The sequence below is a fragment of the Micrasema longulum genome, unplaced genomic scaffold (genome assembly GCF_059751315.1).
Source record: "Micrasema longulum isolate JH-2025_06_02 unplaced genomic scaffold, ASM5975131v1 h1tg000087l, whole genome shotgun sequence".
Classification (NCBI taxonomy): Eukaryota; Metazoa; Arthropoda; class Insecta; order Trichoptera; family Brachycentridae; genus Micrasema; species Micrasema longulum.
The window spans coordinates 1,300,062-1,321,135 of NW_028277293.1; the positions used below are offsets into that span (position 1 = coordinate 1,300,062).

General features: G+C 31.4%; 1 protein-coding gene across 1 annotated transcript in view; it reads left to right on the forward strand.

The window, feature by feature from the left end:
- LOC148284817 (dipeptidase 1-like) overlaps positions 1-21,074 on the forward strand; it is a 134,780-nt gene that overhangs the window by 65,504 nt on the left and 48,202 nt on the right. The window contains exon 8 of the mRNA XM_088234741.1: positions 1,245-1,329. Within this exon, the coding sequence (XP_088090867.1) occupies positions 1,245-1,329 (85 nt within the window). The remainder of the gene's footprint in view (positions 1-1,244; positions 1,330-21,074) is intronic.

Genomic DNA, 21,074 nt, shown 5'->3' on the forward strand with positions numbered 1-21,074 from the left:
ATGTAATTAGGCTTTTGAGCGCAGCCCGTTTTAAGCCTGAATTAGTTGCAAAAATCACCATTATCATTCCCCTTTTGGTACATAATGTACTGCATATTGGTACATTAATCGCAGCGTTTGTTATTTTTTTTACATGCTGGTGAGATGATTAGTATGTCGCTTCACATGCTCTTATAATCATACTAACCCTACAATGCCTAATCTAGACGATCTCCTACATACCGATAATCGGTGTATAAAAGTGATTTCAAACATGTTGATCATTCTATAGTTTATTATATTGTATACATACTAGCCATTTTAATCTATTTTAAAAAGTCGCCACCAGGGTATAAATTTTTGATAAAATTTAAAACAAAAAATCAATTGAACGTATTCTGTCAAAAGTGTAATTTATTTAAAGTTCAAGGGGTGCTTTCCTCTTTTTTTCCCTTTTCCCATTGAGTAAAAGTTTTGATTTAAGGTAATTTATAAACAAATACGTTTATTTCTATTATTATATATCTTTAGCTTTTTAATCTTTTTTTCTATTGAATATGTTCTGTAATTTGAATTATAAAAATAAAACTTTTATTTTATTGGTTGGTTGGAAGAAATTGCCATTTGACAATAAGCCTGCCAACGTACAAATAACATTATGCACAAAAAGTTAAATAAATAAAATTATTGTACAAAAAGATATTCATAAGAATTTTATTTTTTTGTTTTCCTTACATTCTAGTCTTTTCTAACCTGATAGCTTGAAGCAGCGTGATGAAGCAGATTGTCCCCATAAACAAAAATATGAAATTAAAACTGAAAAAAATACACTTTTTTTTACATTATTTTTCTTAGTATTTGCATAAAGAAAATAAACGTAAAAATATGTTATTGTTAGAATTGGAAAAATGGGCATTGAAGGGCTAAAAGTTTAATAATACTTCGTACTATATTGATGGATAAAATGTTATCAACAAAATTTGACAAATTTTCTTAAATTCATTCATATTCTTTTCAATATTTGTACGTACTTTCAAATATCTTATTACACATTTTCATTATTTTATTCATCAAATAATTTTAGAATTATGTATTGTTTAGGTATTATTCTTTCCTTATTACTAGTAATGTATATTGTAATTTAAAACAGTTCTTCTTACGACAATTGATTATTAAAAAAACATCAATATCAATACCTACTAACACATTATAATAGTAAATCAGTCTGGTTGAATTTGTAACAAGTTTGGTATTATTGTCCACAGCGAGATTCCGGTGGTATCATTATGGTGAACTTCTACCCCAACTTTGTCAAGTGCAATGATAATGCAACTTTAGCTGACGTCGCCGGTAAGCTGCACATATATTATTATTTATAGCTCTCTCAGTAAACTGCAACGGATTAACCGTTTACTAACCAAGGATACTACGTGGTTATGCTTATAACATATACTATATTTTTGTATGCAAAGACAAAGTGATGTGGCGTTCTATTCTCTCTGCCTACCCCTACGGAAAATCTACTGTTTTTCATTTTTTATTATTTTTATTTCCATAGAGAAAAAAAAATTGAGAAGGGAATATGGAAGTCTAGGCATTTACAGGGCTTATGACCTGTCATTTACTGGTTTAAGTTGCCACTTTACACACTGTGTAACATTCACTATTTTGCCCATGTTTGAACATCCACATTTCCTCAACTCTTCCATCTGTTGACTTTTGTGAAATAAAAGGGCTGAAACCTTTATCACGTGGGTGAGATTCATCCGTCTGAACCAAATCACCTACTAGGCAACGCCCAAAAACAATTTTCCAATTTTTATACTTCTTCTTTTACCAGGTAGTTAATTCAACAATGTTTGAGTATGTCCAAATGCTTGTGAATGCCTAGACTTCCATATTCCCTTCTCAAAAATGTTTTCCTTCTCTGTTAAAAAAAAATAAAAAATATGAGCAACTCCCTACGGAGGAATTCCAGCCAGTCTGCAAGCATTTGGACATACTCAAACAATACTGTTTTTCATATTCTATTTTTACGAATTTCACTTAACATATTTTTTTTGCTAAGTTTAAAAAATATATTTATTCAACGGCTTATGTCTTTTACGATAGAAAATAATGATATTTTTAAAAACTTAAACTAATCCAACTTTCTGCCAATGGTTCAAAACGGTTTCATAATCGATATTCAGCTCCTGGGCGAGGCTACGACCGCTAATATGACGGTCTATTTCAATATTTTCCGTGATTTTATCGACATTTTCGACGACAGGACTGCCAGAGCGTGGTGCATCATTCACCTCCACTACACCAGAACAAAATCGCTCAAACCATTGTTGTGCAGTACGAACCGAAACAATATCGACCCCGTATGGTCGCTTTCGACAGTTTTTCCCTTTCAGGAAGTAAAATATGGCAAATTTCTAAATTTAAAACCCCATACTCGATGCACGATAGTTCACGACTGAACCGACCTAGCGCAATATTATCAAAAAAATTGTTTGTAGTATACACTTACACCTTTACAGCGCCGTATTGTATGATTCGATGTAATCAATAATGAACGAGATATTCTTAGTTAAAATAAAAGGGCGCGGAATACTAAATTACTTTTTCCCCAACTGTATATAATTTTTATTATGAACATGTACATGTGGTAATGTTTTTTATTAATATTTGTTATCAAATAGGTAAAACAGTTCTCTATACCGCTACAAAATGGCTGTTAAATTACTATCCGGTAAATTGCGATTGACGCCATCGGCCTTTTATCCAAGTCACAGATTTATTGGAATGAGTTTGTTTTTTATTTATTTTGTATGCAGTTTAATTGGTAGAATTCTATATTAAAATTTAGGACGGAAGAATAAGCCAAAATAAAATACCTTAATTGGATTTCACACTTCTTTTATTTTTTTCTATTTACAAAAGTTTCGTGAAGTTTCCTAATGTACTAAAAAAAGTTGCTGTTTAGTTATATAGGTGCATATTGGTGTTAATAGTGCATTTAGGTACTAGAAACCTTTATTAAGGCACTACATTTTTGTAAATATATAACAATATCTCATTTAAAATACATGAAACTTGGTGAATCCGTATAAATAAAATTCACCTTGCCAAATTAATTTTCCAAACTGACAATATGAGCCAGTGGGTGCAGCCAACAATCTATGAATCCGCTTAAAGACTAAATGTCTTTTTTCGGATTCACTTATACAAGCAAGCATTTTTTTTAAATGTTTGTTCCTCTACTAACCAAATTCAGTAAGAAAAACCACGAACAAGCATTTACATTTACAACTTTCAATGTCTCTTTCACTGTCGCTTTAAAACCCTCCTCATCGTCTACATGATACAAAGAGAATTAAAAATCAATTGAATAAATTCATCACCCAGTTCAAACCCATTTAAGTCGACAGTGATAGGAAATGTTAGTATCTACTCTTTGGAGCACCAGAACGCTCCCAGATGACCCTCCAGTCCGGTTACCGGCGGCGCACCTAAAAGCAGCAGACTTACTCAAAGACTACTGGTTGCAAACCAACTTTGGCCAACACTCATACCTGCTGATACTGTGATTATTGAATAATTCAATTTTATTTAATTTGATAACCCTAAAGGGTATGCACGGGGGTTAAAAATCCATATCATTCTAACTTTTGACATGTCCATTTTTGAATATTTATTGGATTTGATCGTGCCGTGTCTATCAGTCTTCCTCGTTTTCTGCATCCATCAACATTCGTATCGTTAATCCTGTTAGCCGCTTTTTCGCCGTCAATTCATTCTACATGTCCAAACTAGCGCAGCACTCCTTTTTTGATTTTGTCGATTATACTTGTCTTAGCCTCACTTTTTTTTTAACAAATCAGTGTCATTTCCAAAACAGTGTTATAATTCATTTTTGTAGTTGGTTTGTTTCCATATGACAAGGACTTAACACAACCCCATTACAAATAATCCAATGGCATCAAATCACAGTCTCATGGAGGCCAATATTTACAAGACCATTTTGAAAAAATACTTTCGCCAAACTTGTCACGCAGTAAATTCATGGTTTCACGAAGAGCGTCTTTCTTATACATTTGTCTAACTGAACACTGATTTTCAAAGTGAATTTCCGTAATATGCTAACGTGTGTCGAGCGTTAGAGCTTGGCCATACTGACAAATGAATTGAAATGAAAAAAAATAATGATTTGAAATGTTTTGCGAGGAGGCGCAGGCGCTGTGAACTCAAACATATGGTAACAAACGTAGTGTCCATAGTGACCGCGCCCTACCGCAAAATGCATATTACTATGGCCAAGCTCTTAGGTGTTTTATTTTTTATTTAAATATTCTTTCAGAGCATACATGTAAAAAATAACTTTCGTTAGTTTTAAAAAAAAGACAATATTACCAATGTACCAATCGAAAGTTTCATATAATCATACTACTATTACTATAACGAAATTTCCCCTTAGGAGTAAACAGAGGGCATACGTGCCTCTGTTTACTCCTAAGGGGAAATAAATATATAAAATATAATGATGCACACACTTCACACACCCTAACATTAACAAATCATACAAATACACACAAACCAACAGTCCCTACGTATACTATCGTATCTGCATTTCGAAAGTTGTGCAGGGTGGATAAATCAGTCTAATATTTTTTTAAGAAGCTATCAGATACTGTAGAACTGCCAAACATGTGTCTATTGAAATACGAAAGATACAGACCCTTACATTTACTATCATACAAATACACACAAACCGACGGTCCCCACGTATACTATCGAATCTGCATTTCGAAAGTTATTAAGGAGAGCAAAAATAAAGTTGAATATTTTTTTTAAGAAGCTATCAGGAACTATAGAATTGCCAAACATGTGTCCAATAAATGTTTGGTAATTCTACAGTATCTGGTAGCTTCTTTAAAAAAATGTCAAAGTCCGTTTTTGTTCTCCTGTTAACTTCGCAAAATGCAGATACGATTGTATACGTAGGGACCGTTGAAACACACCCTCTTTCACATACATTACACATATATATATATTTACGCACGCACACATATAAGAATTTGTGGAGTTCATGGTCCATAATCAATGACACACACGTCCTAAAACGTTTCACCTGAAATATTGTAATGACCGAATAAAGCAATATCATCATTTTCTATAGAATCTAATACATCAACTCTAACATTGAAAGCATCTACCACATACCCGAATCAGTTTTAAAGAAAGCAACTCTAACTGTATCAAACATGAAATCGAAGGGCATCGTTTTGCAGTACATTCGCATCGTCCTTATTAACTCCAAAGAAACGTCACCTGCAAAGAGACCAAGGCATAAAGTATAATAAAGTAATAAATAAATAAATAACTTAAGCATGAAACAATTTTTTTTTAAAGTTATACTCATTTAATATGTACGTATAATTATTATTTAAATACTTCACTGGTCTGACTCTCAACCTTATATTTCATATGTAATTTAATCATTATGTTTCTATAAAAGAAAAAAAAACTTATATGAGAGATATAATGAAAAGGAAATTTCCAAAAGCTATTTACTCTGCTTTGGATTGATATTATGAGAAGATTTTAACAAGGAAAAATGAATTTGGAATTGAATATTAATAATTTCAGTTCGTCGTTGACTTTTATTAGAAAGCATTTGAAGTTAAACGCATAAAATACTTAGTAGGCAAAGCAAGCATTCATTTTTAGACAGAAAAAGACCTAGTTGTTATCGAGAAGAAAATTTCATTACGTGTTACCCGCCGTAGAAATTCTATTGTGTTATTTTTTGCGGCAAAAATTCTTTCTAGATATCTTATTTGAGGTAAATGTAAAGGAAAATTGCTTGCTCTGAAAGAGATTCTAAATTCCATATCTTGATGAAACAATTCTGTTCGTAGATAGCAAACGAATTTATTTCCGAATTAAATATTGCGATCTTAAATGGAAACGGTTACCGGAATCGATAACCAAAAAAACCCGTTATAAAATTTATTTTATAAAATTATTTCTTGGAAAAGTTACCTTCTTAATCATTTCTTTTCTACTCAGGGAACCGTTATTATTATTTATTATTTGTGTTACTGAAAATTCCAGTCTATATTTAAGCGGTAAAACTGATGATACTAGCATATTAGTATATTTACGTACTTAGAAAGAGGTTTAAAAAATAGTCAACATGGACGTAAGTTTATTAAAGAAGTAGTTTGATATAAATCTATTCATATTTAAAGAATTAACTTTTGGTCAAACATTTTACTAAATCTTATATATTATTATTCTAAAAATGATTGATTGTATCTGTCATGTACAATCCCGTTTCACACGTATCGTGTTTATTCACTTGGTCCGGTATAATATTTTCTTTATTGGTTTTATTTATTAAGTTTCTACTCGTGGGTGAAATTTTTTCTAAAAAATCTCGAGTGAAGATTTGTAGGCCTATTGGTGTACTGTTTCGTGTGTTTACCTACCTATTGATAAATGAAATAATTACAAAAATAATTTTTAATAAATCCACCCTATTTTATTGTGCTATGTTATGCTGAACGTTGAAATTAACGGATAGGATATTAAATTCATGCCCTTTGCATCTTCCCCTCCCTCTTTTTTTCAAATATTGCTCCCACAACATAAAATATTTTCATAACCTAATAGGTGTAAGGGTTATATATTAAAATGTATAGCTTGTAGGTTTTTTATTTTTCTGCAACAACTATAGTGAAGGTTTATAGTGGGTTTTGCATGTTGGTTTAATTGGTGTCCTGGCAAAGAGACGGGTACGTTTGAAAGCCGGTAGACAGAAAATTCAGTAAGTGGTTTTATTCAAATATTTAATAACATTTAGTAAATATATTATCACTGAATAGTGAAAAATATTATCCATTTGCTCTTCTATAAACCGCTGTGATTTTCCTTTGAGTTTCGATATTGCAATAGATTGTAAATAAAACAGACGACAGAAATATAAATTAACATATCCAAACGTGTACTGTATCAGTAAAGTGTGTATTTTTATGTAAATAATTTTTTTTCGTGTTTTATAAATAAAAAAATTCTACTCACTTTGATTTGAATTGTTGATTTGGAGTGAGCATTTAATTTCAAAAAGTACAATATCTAACAACTAGTAAAATTTAGTTACCAACTTGTGCCAGAAACCCGACGTTATTAAATATTAAAATATAAAATAAAAAAAAAGTGGAGATCAAAATAAGGATTTGAAATAAATATAAGTATAGCACGAAAATATTATCGTTGAATCAATTCACAATTTTTGAAAATCCAATTTGCAAAAATTATTTTCACAATTCAAACATTCTCAACTTATTTTATGCCTAAATTGTACTTAATTTATGTTTAACTTTCGTCTTTTATCTTAAAATGAATGTGAAACAATTAACTATTGAAAGATTATTATTAGGTATGCTGTGTCAACAAAATTAAGTTATCCGACCCCTTTTACATAATTCGCTTCAAAAGAACTACGGAATATTGCGAGTTTCCTTTTGTACATTCTAATCTGTTTTGGTTATTTGTCGATTCTATCAACCAAGTAACGGAATGAAATTTTGTGATTAATTTAATGCTCGAAAAACCCAATCATCAATCTGTATTAACCAAACAAATAAAATATATTCTCAACAACTCGTTACTCTGGTATTCATATTATTAGAAAGATTTCGCTAAGGGAAACGCTGTTAAGTATATATTTATTTATTTTTTAATTTATTTTCTTTTATTCAGGAAACATACAGTACAGTTACAAAGTTTAATATTTTACACAATTGGACTTAATTCTAATGGACCAGTGAAGTTTCCATATTAAAAAGCAATTAATTGTAAGGTTAATTATGAAAGTATAAAAAAGAGAAGGAAAAAGAAAACATAAATGAAAGTTGTTTAAAAATTAAAATTTAAGTGAAAAAAAAATATTTTAAGGTTTGTAGTTTGTAGTGAGTATTTACAAATGGAAATAATATTAAAAATGAAGAAAATTTGTAAGAGTAATTAAGGATTAAGAATGGAAATAAAGAATGAAAAACATGCTCAGATGTAAAAATAAAATAAAATAGTAATAACATTTTTTTAAAAAAGGAAAAACATAAACACATATTTATTTTAAGGGATTCAAAGAAACGATGAGAAGAATCTTTAAGTAAGACAGTAAATTTAAATTTAGGTCAATTTAAAAAACATCTTCAAAATTAATGACACATTATAGTAAGAGCAGCAATATATTGATTTTATTTACATATATAATATAAGTAATTAAAAGTAGTTTAAAAGTATAAAAACATGCCAAAGGCAGCAGAGAAAAAAGAAAAAATAAAGAAGGAAAACAAGTATAGCAAGTAATCTTTAAAATTTGAAAAAGCAATATAAGGAGAAGATTTTAAACCAAGAGAAGTCGATAAAATTTCATTAAAGCGATTTTAGTAGTACTACAAAATTTCAAAAGAGAAATTTAATTTATAATAATAATATTAATGTATGTAATTTGAGTGATATAAGAGAAAAAGGGACCAACCGGAGTTTTATTCAAAAGTTTTCAATACACTATTTTTAAATGATTGTAATCCTGTATGATTAAAAATACTGTTAAAAGTGGAACACGATCTGTGTAAAAACGAATTCTGGCAATAGTTCGTATTGACACGAGGTATTCTAAAGGTTGGGTGATTTCGTAGGGCATGTGATGGACAGTTAATTTGAATTTTATTTAGGAGCTGGGACGAATCAGCTAGACTGTTAATAATTTTATAGAGGAATGTGAGGTCCATTAATGTTCTCCTTTTTTCAAGGTTAATCAGTTTGTGAAAACGTCGAGATAAGTCATTATTTGGAAATATAAGAGAGCATAGGAAATTCAAATGTTTTAAAAATTTGTTTTGTACTTTCTCCAGCCTGTCAATATAAGTAATGTATTGTGGATTCCAAACGATACACGCAAATTCAAGATGGGTTCTATATATTTATTATTTATCTTTCAATACATAATAAACATACGTAATGTCACGTTTCCTTTTCGTAACTCCTGAGGGCTAAAATCCCGTGTCGTATATTGCAAAAATGATTATAAGATTAGTAATGCATAGTGCCAAACAATTTTATAGAAATGAAACTAAACGTAATTTAAAATAAAAGTATTTAGTACCTTTATTACTGTTACATTTCAAACCAATAAATTCACAACTCCTGAAAATCACCAACAAACTTTTCAAGAAGAACCGCATCGTCTTCATACTCCAAGCCGCACAACTTTAAGGCGGAGTGCACTTTTGTTAGTGATGGTAATAATTCTGTGGGAGATTTTCAGGAAATTGTTGACAAACTACAGGAAAACTCAACCTGCCTGTGTCTTAATATTAATACCAAAAATACTCAAATAATGTGAAACAAATCCCGTCCTGACCTTGATAAGGTTCTCTTTAATAAAGGACAGAGGATCGAGAAACTTGACAGCTTTCAATTCTTGGGAGTTCACATAACTGTGGATGGAAGCATGCACAAAGAGCTCGCAACCCGCCTTGGGATTGCTGAAGCAACTTTTCACATGGTGCATGTTGTCTGGAACTATAATCTTTACTCGGTTAAAACAAAATGTCTCACGAAATTCAACTCTTGTACAATGCCATTACACCTATATCCTTGGCATCTTACAAAAGCTCAGAAAACCAAACTTCTGAACTTTGAGAGTAAGTGCTTGAAGAGAATATTAGGTATCAGGTGGTTGGATTTTATAACTAAAATTCAAGTCCGAGAACAGACGCAGCAGCCTCCTATAACAAGCGTCTTGAGGTTGCGGTAATGGACCTGGCTTAGACACGTGTTGCGCATACCTCAGAAGAGCCTAAAACTCTAGCCTCTTTTTAAAGCTGTCGATGACGACCTTTTGACTTTATTCGGCGGAACCTAGGGGCGCTGGATTGACGTAAGAGGAGGCAAGAGTGCTGACTGGCGAAAGGGCCTCCTGGAGGCAACTGGTGATATTCACATGCTCCACATAGGAACAAATGTGGGAAAGAAAGAAAAAGAAATTCACAATTTGTTAGCCTTAGAGCAGACTATTGTTTAGTTGAGCGACAAATTGTGAATTGCAAATGTAACCTATAAATATGTTAATTGTTCATTGTTATTTTGATTTTTCCCTGTTGTTTCTCTGCTCTTCATCTTATATAAAAATGAATGTAAATCTTAATCAGTAAATACATAAATACATTAGGTGATGCAATTTCTGTGAGCGCTACTGTACATTACAAAGGACAAGGTAGTTTAGTCGTCCTTACTGAACTTATGAGGGAGTTTCAAGGATTACAAGGATTATTATTAATCACTTAGGTACTCGGTTTTTGCCAGTGTTGCAAAATACCTAAGTTCTATCTCATCCTGCTAAATTCAGTTAACGAGTACGCTAACGGAGCTTTTGTAGGTTAAATATTCTCAGACCAGCTTGTAACGAAAACAAACTACAAGGGTTTTATGAACAATATTAAGTGCAACAATGTTATTATGCGCAACAATATTATGCGTATATTATACAATTCTGTTTGCATTTAAACATCAACGTTTATTCCATTTTTCCATATCTTGCGTTAAGAAGTAAAAAACATAGTGTCATCAATCAAGTAATACTCTAAAGGCTGTTATTTTAAGTAAATATACAGTATAAAAAAATATTTTTTAAGGTATTTCTGATAAAAAATATACTTCAAAGTTAAGGATAACTAAAATGTAATCAATAAATTACAACAAAGAAGGAAAACATTTTACAGGAGGAAATATAGAAGTGTATGCATTTAAAGGGCTTATACTTTTTACGATTATAAACATCGTTTGTGAGTATCAAGTAACTATCGTTTGTTGCACACACATTTTTTTTTCAAATCCCAATGTAATGTTGCACGTCATTTGTATTTACAATATTTTACTCCACGTCTTTTACGAAGTATAATGTCGTAAGTCATACTCTCGTTATTTTACTTAACATATTTTCCAAAGTATAATATCGTATGTGCATTTTTACATTTACCGAAAAGCATTTCTTGTTTTTGTCAGCTCACATGGAAAAAATATACACAAAAATAAACATGCCGACCATTTTTTTTAATAAATCGGTCAATATTTAGATTTATACCTGACAAAAAAATATTTAAATCCTTCTCCTGTAAAATCGCGTTTTGTGGGTTGCGGTATTATACGTAGGTTTCGATATGTGGTTACAGATATAGGAACACAATATGCACAGAATGTGGACACGTGGGGTTCGGTTTAGTGTTAGCACGCACGCGGGTAGTAAATACGGCAGCACCACCTGAGATAGTGCCATTAATAATACGGAGAATCTAACGAAACCCTAACAATGTAATAAGGCAGTGCACAAACCTACGTAAATCATTTTAATGCCCCATGCCCAGTATCACAGTGTGATATATTCATTCCGCTATACAAAACAAAGGTTTAATGTTAACTGAGATACACAAACGAGACATTATCATCATCATCATACATACACTTTTCATACATATTCTTTTTTCTCTGCTGCATTGACATGTTTTTATACTTTTAAACTACTTTTTATTACTTATATTATATATGTATACAAAATCAATATATTGCTGCTCTTACTTTAATGTGTCATTAGTTTTGAAGATGTTTTTTAAATTGATTTAAATTTATTGTCTAATATTTCACTTAAAGATTCTTCTCATCGTTTCTTTGAATCCCTTAAAATTATTTGTGTATTTATGTTTTTCCTTTTTTTTCAAATGTTATTACTATTTTATTTTATTTTTACATCTGAGCATGTTTTTCATTTTTTATTTTAATTCTTGACATTTAATTATTACAAATTTTCTTCATTTTTAATATTATTTCCAATTACAAATTTTCTTCATTTTTTATATTATTTCCATTTGTAAATACTGACTACAAACTACAAACATTAAAATAACTTTTTTTTACTTCAATTTTAATTTTTAAACAACTTCCATTTATGTTTTTTTTCCTTCTCTTTTTTATTCTTTCATTAATAACCTTACATATAATTGCTTTATAATATGGAAACTTCCCTGGTTCATTAGAGTTAAGTCTAACTGTGTAAAATATTAAACTTTGTAACTGTAATGTATGTTTCCGTAATAAAAGAAAAAATAAAAAATAAAACATATTTTTTAAAAATACACATCTGATGGTGCATAGAGTACAACATTCGCATATCAAATTAAAGGAGGTAAAAAATTAAACAGTTGTTTTAAAACAGTTATTCCTCCAAGACAATTGAGACCATTACACTCGAAGCATGTTGCAGTGGATACTGCATAAGTACACCAACAATAGCGTATGATCATTTCATCAACATAAAGACAGGGTGGTTAAGCCTGAGGATGTTAACTCTTGTGTGGCTGTGATGTAACACTGGTCGACATAGGACACAAGACTTAATATACAACTTCTGGATCGTAAATCTTTTACATATTTTGACTCGTATGAATACTCTTCCTCTTTTCATAGTTTAACTTCCCTTACTAAACGTAGAAGCATTTCTGACCTGTCTTTCATCTTGAAAATTTTAAACAATTTTATCGATAGCCCATATCTCTTGGAGCGTATTTCAATCTATTGTCCCGTAAAGTCAACACGACAAGTTCATTTTTTTATAATTCCTCGCCCAAAAAAAATTATGATCAAAACTCGTTAATTTATCGTAGCTGCTCCAAATTTAATTTACTTTGTCCCTATTTAGATATTTTTAACACAAAATTTGGTGACTTAAAAAAAAAAACTTTTTGAAACACTGTAAAATGAAACATAAGTTTATGTTCATTTAAATATGTTTATTTTATTATGATATCAAAATATTGAATTGGTCAACTATATTATGAAAATCCTTCTCCTCCACTCTATTTCCTCATCCCTTAACCTTCTTACGAGCTCTTTTTTTTTTTCTCGTGTCTTATATAATATAATATTTTTCTCTTTACTGTGTAACACGTTCTTTCATTATATTTATAAAAAACTTTAACTGGATCTATGTACTTTTTATTATATTTTGTATTCTTATTTAACAACTGATATTTTTCCTTAATAAATAATTTAAAAAAATAAAATAAAAAAAATATCTCTCTTATTTTTTCAAATGATGAATTCGTATTTTTGTAATCTTCAAATTGAGATTTTTACACCCTATTGGGAAAGTAAAATTTGTACAACTATGCTAAATGTTAATTCCCAAATATTATTTATTCTTGCTACGGGAAGAATGAATGTTCGCTAATTCAGCAACACAGATACTTTCTACAAGAGAGAGCACGAAGATAGAAGTCAAAACAAGGATGATTGAGACGCTATTCTGCGGCGACTGTTGTCTAAAACAGATTCAGTCTTCAGTCGGTTGATAACAGTGATGAGGGATGCACGCGTTAAAATTTATTTTTCAATAAGAGGGCAAAATTTTATGTTTATTCGCATTAATTATGAAAAAGGTATTATTAAATTATGACTCCATGTTTTTTCCTTCAAATGTCCTTCCACACAATAGCCAGGCTCTTTACAGACCTTGACTCTAAGGACGAGAACTAATCACGGTGACCCGTCACAATAGATCTTCACAGGTCGCAGTGACGTCAAGAGCTTGTATAGCACTGACTCCTACATTTAAGAATAAGAATTAGAACATAATTAGGATTTTAAGAATATTAATATACCAACACGTAGAACTAGACATAATACTCTATATTATTATCACCCTTCTCAAACCAACTATCTTTTTCACTCACCTATACCGCCTTCACACAGACTAGGAAACGAATGTACCTTTTATATAGACATTTTTTGCTCGAGTCTCTGTGAATTCAAATCATCTCTTTTTGAAAAAAAATTATGATGTTCTATGGTAATGATTAACGAATCATTTGCAAAAGCTACTTATGCTAATGATCTGGTGTTGACTCATTTTATATTCATATATATCGATTTTTTTAATATCTTTTGTTTGCTGACATACAAACGTGTTTATATATTCTTCTTGTTGTTATTTTTGTTTTTTTTTAATACCAATGTTTTAATATTGTTTTTTAATTTTTGTATATCTGACTAACTCATTTTATTATCTTATTGTAAAAGGCACTTGTGCCGCATAATAAATGAATAAATAAATAACGATACGATGATCAGTATAACGCTCAGTTAATACAACTATGTAACTTATACCTACCGGAGATGGGTCGGATTAGACCCATTGTGAATGATCGATTATGTGAAAAGATACATCATTTTCCTTAACTGAATCATGAAAAATTGTATACAAAATTTTACCATGATTCATAGCATATTGTGATGAAAGAAACCCCACAAAAATGCCTAAAAGGCAAACATTTAAACGGGTCTAATTTGATCCAACACCGCCACGCATGTATTTTTTTTAACCAGTGGGTTTCAGGGGTTAAATACATATTTTAAGACTACCATATCGGGAATCGAACACGAGACCTCTTGTATGGTAGGCAAACGAACCAACAATTTGATCACGGGGCGACAATTATACTTAGAGAATAATAAGCAGGAGACATAGATTTATAAATGGTACTATTAAGCGTGATGTTTATGTCATTTGTTGTATTCTTTAATAATGTATGTGCATGCTTCCACTTTCTATTTTGTTGTATCCCAACTCAACTCAACTCAGGGCTCTTGGCCTCATAGAGTTAGGGATATGTTTTTTTTTTTTTTGTAATATGCGTCTTTATATGAACAAATAAAAATAAAATAAATAACTTGGGTTGTTTAAAAACTTTAAATAAAATGAAAAAATCTCTTAAAGAAATGTCATAAATGTTGTAGAGCGTATTTATTTATAATAATGTTGTTGCGTTTCTTCCAATTATATTCTTCGTCACTTCTTTTTCTAATTTTCACATGGTTTTTTATTCCTAACCAAATACACAACACTGTGTGTCTCTACTGACACGAGCTGACAAATACTACTTGAGCCGCTGTAAAGCGTTTTTCTGGCATAATGAATTTTGGAACAAAAGAAAAAAATGAGTTAAAGGGAGTAATAATTTTGTAAGCGAATTATATCTCGCATAAGGAAAAAAATATATAATTTTCATTCACTACATAAAATTTTATGAATAATTTATTTAGGTATCTACAAAATAATTTTGCTCTGTATAAAATTTAGCTTAAATTACAAAAAGAAATGTGGAAAAACTCAAATGCACACAGCTATCCATGGAAATATCCATGCTTGGTATAAGTCTAATAGACAGAATAAGAAATGCGGAAATTAAGAACAGAACCAGAATAGCGGATATCATGGATTGTGTTGCAAGACTGAAGCTATAGGCAGGTCATGTTGCGAGACAAGACTCCATAAGATGAACCCCTAAAATTTAAAGATGGAGATCTTTGGAGAATAAGAGAGGCGTCGGAAGACCCCAGACTCATATTCAGCAATGGAGGACAAAAGGCTGAAGAAGAAAAAAAGAAGACAAAAATCTTTAGCAGGTTTTCACGGGTGGATAAAAATACATTCAAGAACATTATCTAATTTAAAAATGTCAATTTTAGTCAAGTGGCAATTTTTCCACTCACTGCGTTGTTAGTAATAAGGACTTGAATACGTTACCGCTGTTTCCCGACAGATAGTGTTATCTATCGATACTAATGACAACTTCATTGTGAAGCTCCATCATAAGGTTTTAAAATAATAGTTTATGTTATTCTGCCAAAAGGAAAACTACATATTTACTCATAGATTTTAACGTATCGAATTTCGTGCGTAAAAAGGGTATTTGAGAAGAATTTTACTATCTAACTTTTTTTTTAAATCTGCAGCGGAAGCAAGAGAGTTCTTGTGGAGACTTACGGTAACCATGCTCTGTTGGAACATTACCGTACATCATCATCGTCGTCTTTGATCTGCACCACGACCAGCTAGGTGGAGTGTATTATGAGCTCCTCAAACCTAACGAAACCATCTCGGGTGATCGCTATCGACTACAATTGATGCGTTAGCCGAGTATTGGAGGTCAAGTGGCCGCAATACAAGAAGAGACACGATAAAGAAATTTCACATCATGACAACGCTCGGCCACATGTTGCGAGGAAAGTCAAAAAGTCCTACCCCACCCGCCGTATTCACGGGATATTGTTCCGTTCAACGAGTCATGGCATGGCTGAGTAATGAACACCATAAACTTATATCATTGTGCTATGGCTAAATTAAAAAAACAGCACTTTCGTGTTTATAAATATGCTGAAAAATAGATCAATTTGTGGATAACTTCAAAATATGAGTCGTTTTTTCAAGATAGTATTCGTATGCTTCCAGAAATATGGGAGAAAGTAGTCGCTAGCGATGGATTATACTTTTAATGGCATGTTCTCTACTATTTTTTTAAAGCATTTATTTTCACGAAAAAACAAAGAAAACCTATAATTTAGATGTTATTAAGAGCTATTGAGATCCGTACATTATGTAAGGCTGAGACAAGCATTATCGACAAAATCAAGAAAGGAGCTCTGCGCTGGTTTGGACATGTAGAACGTATGGACAAAGAGAGAACGGCTAAGAATATTTACAATGCGAATGTTGATGGACGCAGAAATAGAGGAAGACCGAGAAAGACATGGCATGACCAAATCCAACAAATACTTAAAGATGGAAATGTCAAAAGTCGGAATAGTCGGCGCGCGTGCATGAGAAGATGTATGAATGTAGAGGAAGCGAGATCTGTATGCAAAGCTAGAGTGTTGTGGCGTTCTATCCTCTCTGCCTACCTTTACGGGGAAACGGCGTGATGGTTTGTGTTAAGAGTTATTTAAATCCATATAATGTGTCGAACCCGCAAGGACACAGGGGCAATGAAAGCAGGCGAGTTAAATTTAATGAAAATTGCGTTGTATAAAATAGAAATTTATTGAGGGTAACTCGTCTATTTACGTAAAATATTTTTATTTTAAGGGAACTTGAACCTCCACGGTTTTTAAAGCAGTTTTCGGGTATGTGGAGGGAGTGCTTTCACTGTTTCTGGACTTGTACCTTACCTTCCATGTAACAACTATGATCGAGGTACGCTGCAATCGGAGCAGCAATGCAATGGACGGGAGAACCACCGGGTGCGCATAGGGAAATGGTGATGATTTTAAACCTTAAAGGAAAATAACCATCAGTATTTTGAAGATAACCATACGTCGATTCGACGTGTATATGTTTGAGCGCACAAATTTTGGATTGTGTATTTAATAATTGTGTAAATAATAATGTATCACCACATATGTCACTGTGTTATGGATAAATGAAAAAAAATTAAGGTTTATTTGTATTTTTATTGTAAAAAAATTGAACACAACAAAAGTAGATATATCTTACCTTACAAAACAAAATAATATTGAGATTTCTTCCTCAAACTTATAATTAATTGTAAAAAATTTCAAATAAACTTTATCTAATAATTGTAATAAAAGGAAAGTCAGTAAAAAAAACATTTTTTATTCGTTTTGCTTTTGAATCCTAGAAAGATAACAATATTTTATAGTGCATAAATATAACCATACGCAACTTTGACGCACAATAGATACATATTCAAGAAAGTAGTGCACTTACCTGAGCGGCACGAATGTCTCCTGAAAGCTCCGTGGGTCGAATGAGTTGTCAGGAACGGCGAGCGCAGTGACGACAAACACGAGCACATTATATCAATTACGTTGATTTGACGTAGGTTATCTTTCTCAGGTTGAAAAAATTAGAAAATCAATAACATTGGTGGCCTCCGTGGTGTAGTGGTCAAGGCGCTTGACTCACACACGAAAGGTTCCGGATTCGATTTCCGGTGAGAACACAAACATTAAAATGTGATTTACTCAAGCCTGAGTGTTCTGTGGTGTAGTTCACCACTGTAATTGGGCCTCCCGGCCTGTTGTGGTGCACAAATAAATAAATAAAAAAACAAATGAATGATGATTGAGCATAAGGTACTTCGGTACTTATAACTAAGTACACAAAAATATATCGCAACAATTGCTCATACACATATCTTCTCAAATGCATATAAAAAGCATTAAACGTATGTAGTGACCGACCGAAGATTCGGTTTCAGTTTCGGACATTAAAACGAGTTTTTAACGCGGTTTTGGTTTCGGACAAAAGTTGGCCGAAACTTCGTTTCAGCCAAAACCTGTGATCAGGATGTGTCGGATAACATTCGGCTGTACTCAAGTTCACACATTGGCACAATTAGAAATATTAAATTGCACATTCAAAAATTTTGTTATTGTCTTTTCATTGCCCAGCAAAAAATAAAAAAATCAAAATGATTTTGAGATTTGTCGATTATAGTTAGTAGTTCCACGATCTTAAATATTTAAATTTTTATAATTCGTTTATAGTCAATAAGTTAAGTTCTAATAGCGTACATTGAAGAACTGTAACACATAATTTTTATGTATAAAATAACAAGGAACCAAAAAGTTCTAAAAATAAACAAATCAACTCATTAAATTGTGTTTTTTATTAAATATTTACTCTAATGAACCCGTAAGGTTTACCAATAAGAATACGTAATTTTGGGCGTTTAGAAGGTTTTTTTTAATGTATTTTTTTATTTATGAAGGTAAACATGAACAGAAAATATTAAAGAAAAAATAATTAAACCCACTAAACCGCAAAACCAGCTAAAAAATAATAATCAATATAAAGCCTTGTTACATACAAGACATTAAATTATTTTTTCTTAAAAGTTTTGTTAACATTTTCTTTTAAGATCTGCTTAGGAATCTTATTGAAAATTTTAGGATTTGTATATTGTAACGGATAATTGACTTTTAACTTAATTAATGTTATGAATTATTTGTCCATAACTTTTCAATATTTATTTATTTATTTATTTATTTATTAACGGACATTGTCCATGTATACAATTTATAAGGTTTAAATATTACAATAAAAGAGTAGTTTAAAACATTTAAAGAAAAAAGAAAGAAGCATTGACAAACATAAGAGACATCGAGACAAGATCTGGACTATTTATTTAGTGCTCGTTTAAATCGTTGTAAACTTAAACCAAAAAAGTCCAGATCCTGTCTTGAGTTAACAATACGACAAAGGCGGGTCATTGGAGAATTTAGGCCATAGTTTGTTCTATGCTGATCGATGAACAGTACTTCATTGTTTCTCAATCTACGAGTCGGAATATTGAATTTTACTTGTCCCAGTAATGATGGAACATCGATTATACCATTAAGTATGCCGAACATATATACGGAGTCAATATTAGTTCTACGTTTTTGTAGACTAGAAATATTAAACATTGACTCTATTTCAGCATAAGAATAATTATCTCTCTCTAGTCCAAGCATCCACGCTATTTTTCGAAGCAACCGATGTTGGACTGATTCAATGTGATTTATTTCAATATAGCCCATTATACGATGTTCCATTGTAATGATCGCCCTTTACCCATTAAACTCTCGCTCCTCCTTTATCCCCTCCCTCTTTTCTCTACTATTTCTCCCACAACTTTAAATATTTTCATAACCTAATCATAAATTACATTAGTTTAATTGGTGTCCTGAAGAAGAGACGGGTACGTCTCGAAACCGGTAGACAAGACCGGGTTGCGGACTCACGGACCAAAGGTTTTAGGTTCAAATCCTACTCTACCACTCTCGATTTCCATTTTTCCAGCACAAGTTATTTACGACTTTTAGGAAATTGAAATATTTGAGTAAATAATAAAAAATCGAAATCTTTAAAATAAAAGAAAAATGAAAATTCGATCGGTGGTTTTATGCAAATATTTAAGAATATTTACCCAAATATTTGACCAATAATAAGATTAATCATTGTTTATTAACAAAAAAATACAATTTCTTTATCTACTACATACGTACTTAGGTAACAGATGTCTCTGGATTATATCTAGTCTGCCTAACTAGGTACAACATGTTTTAAGGCAGACGTTTTAATGCAAAAATAAACAATAATATACTACCTACCTACTAGTCAATTTACTATAGAGTTGAACAATATTTAAATATACCATTTATTATTTTAGAATGTTTTTGAGTAAGTTTTCCGATTCTTCTCTACCTAAATCCTGTAACTATTTTTTTACAAATTTATTTGTTTAGATTCGGGTCATGGTTTTGTCGTAATTTTCGGGTAACATGTGGAATATTTTGGGGCCCAGAAACCTAAATTTTTTTGACCAAATTCAGAGTTTGCGGTAGACTCCATGACTTATCCTTAAGTATGACTTCTGGTAGTGTTCCTTTTGGGATTTGGTAGAATAATTTGCTTTCATAAACATAATTATTCTAGATATATATAATTGCCTTATATCTAATATATCCAATTTCTCGAACAACTTGACGCTGGGGTACCTAAAGGGCTTCAAAAATTTATTTTGATAATATAAATCCTAGTATTAATGACGTTTAACTTATTTAAAATAAAAATTTGGTTTCAGTTTCAGGTGAAAATCTTGTTTTGGTCAGTCGCTAAACTTATGTTACTATTTTTATTTCTGTTTCATTTTTTAAAAATATTTCCTTCCAAACAAATAATTTGATGTCATATTTTTTTATATCGTTGAAAAGCGTGTTGCATTCATTGTATTTTGCATGCATATTGATGCAAACCATTAAAGTTAGTGTGCACAGACTGAAAAAATATTATGAAATGACAAATGCTCGTGCAAAAATCACATTCCATCAAACAATGATCTCATTCAACAACATCTCCTGAAATATGATTTTAAATAAAAAATATTTCTATAAAAACAGATGCTGCAAAAGTTGTCCGTACTCAATGTTGCGCTATAGAATGTCCTTATTAATTATCCTCCCTCGAATGCAATGGTGAATAATGTTGGAAAATATGAGTATACATCGCGGTAAGCCACAATTTTTTAAACTTAATTAAAAAACAGAACATTGTAATAATTTTTTTTTGCGTTGACTTTTTCTTCTCTCGGTGCCTTGTCGGGTCTCCCGACGTTGGCGATAATTATTGCTCCGAAAGCATTTCTGTCTTGCGCAATTTTTATATTCCGCAGCCAGAACGACAGCTAATAGACTTA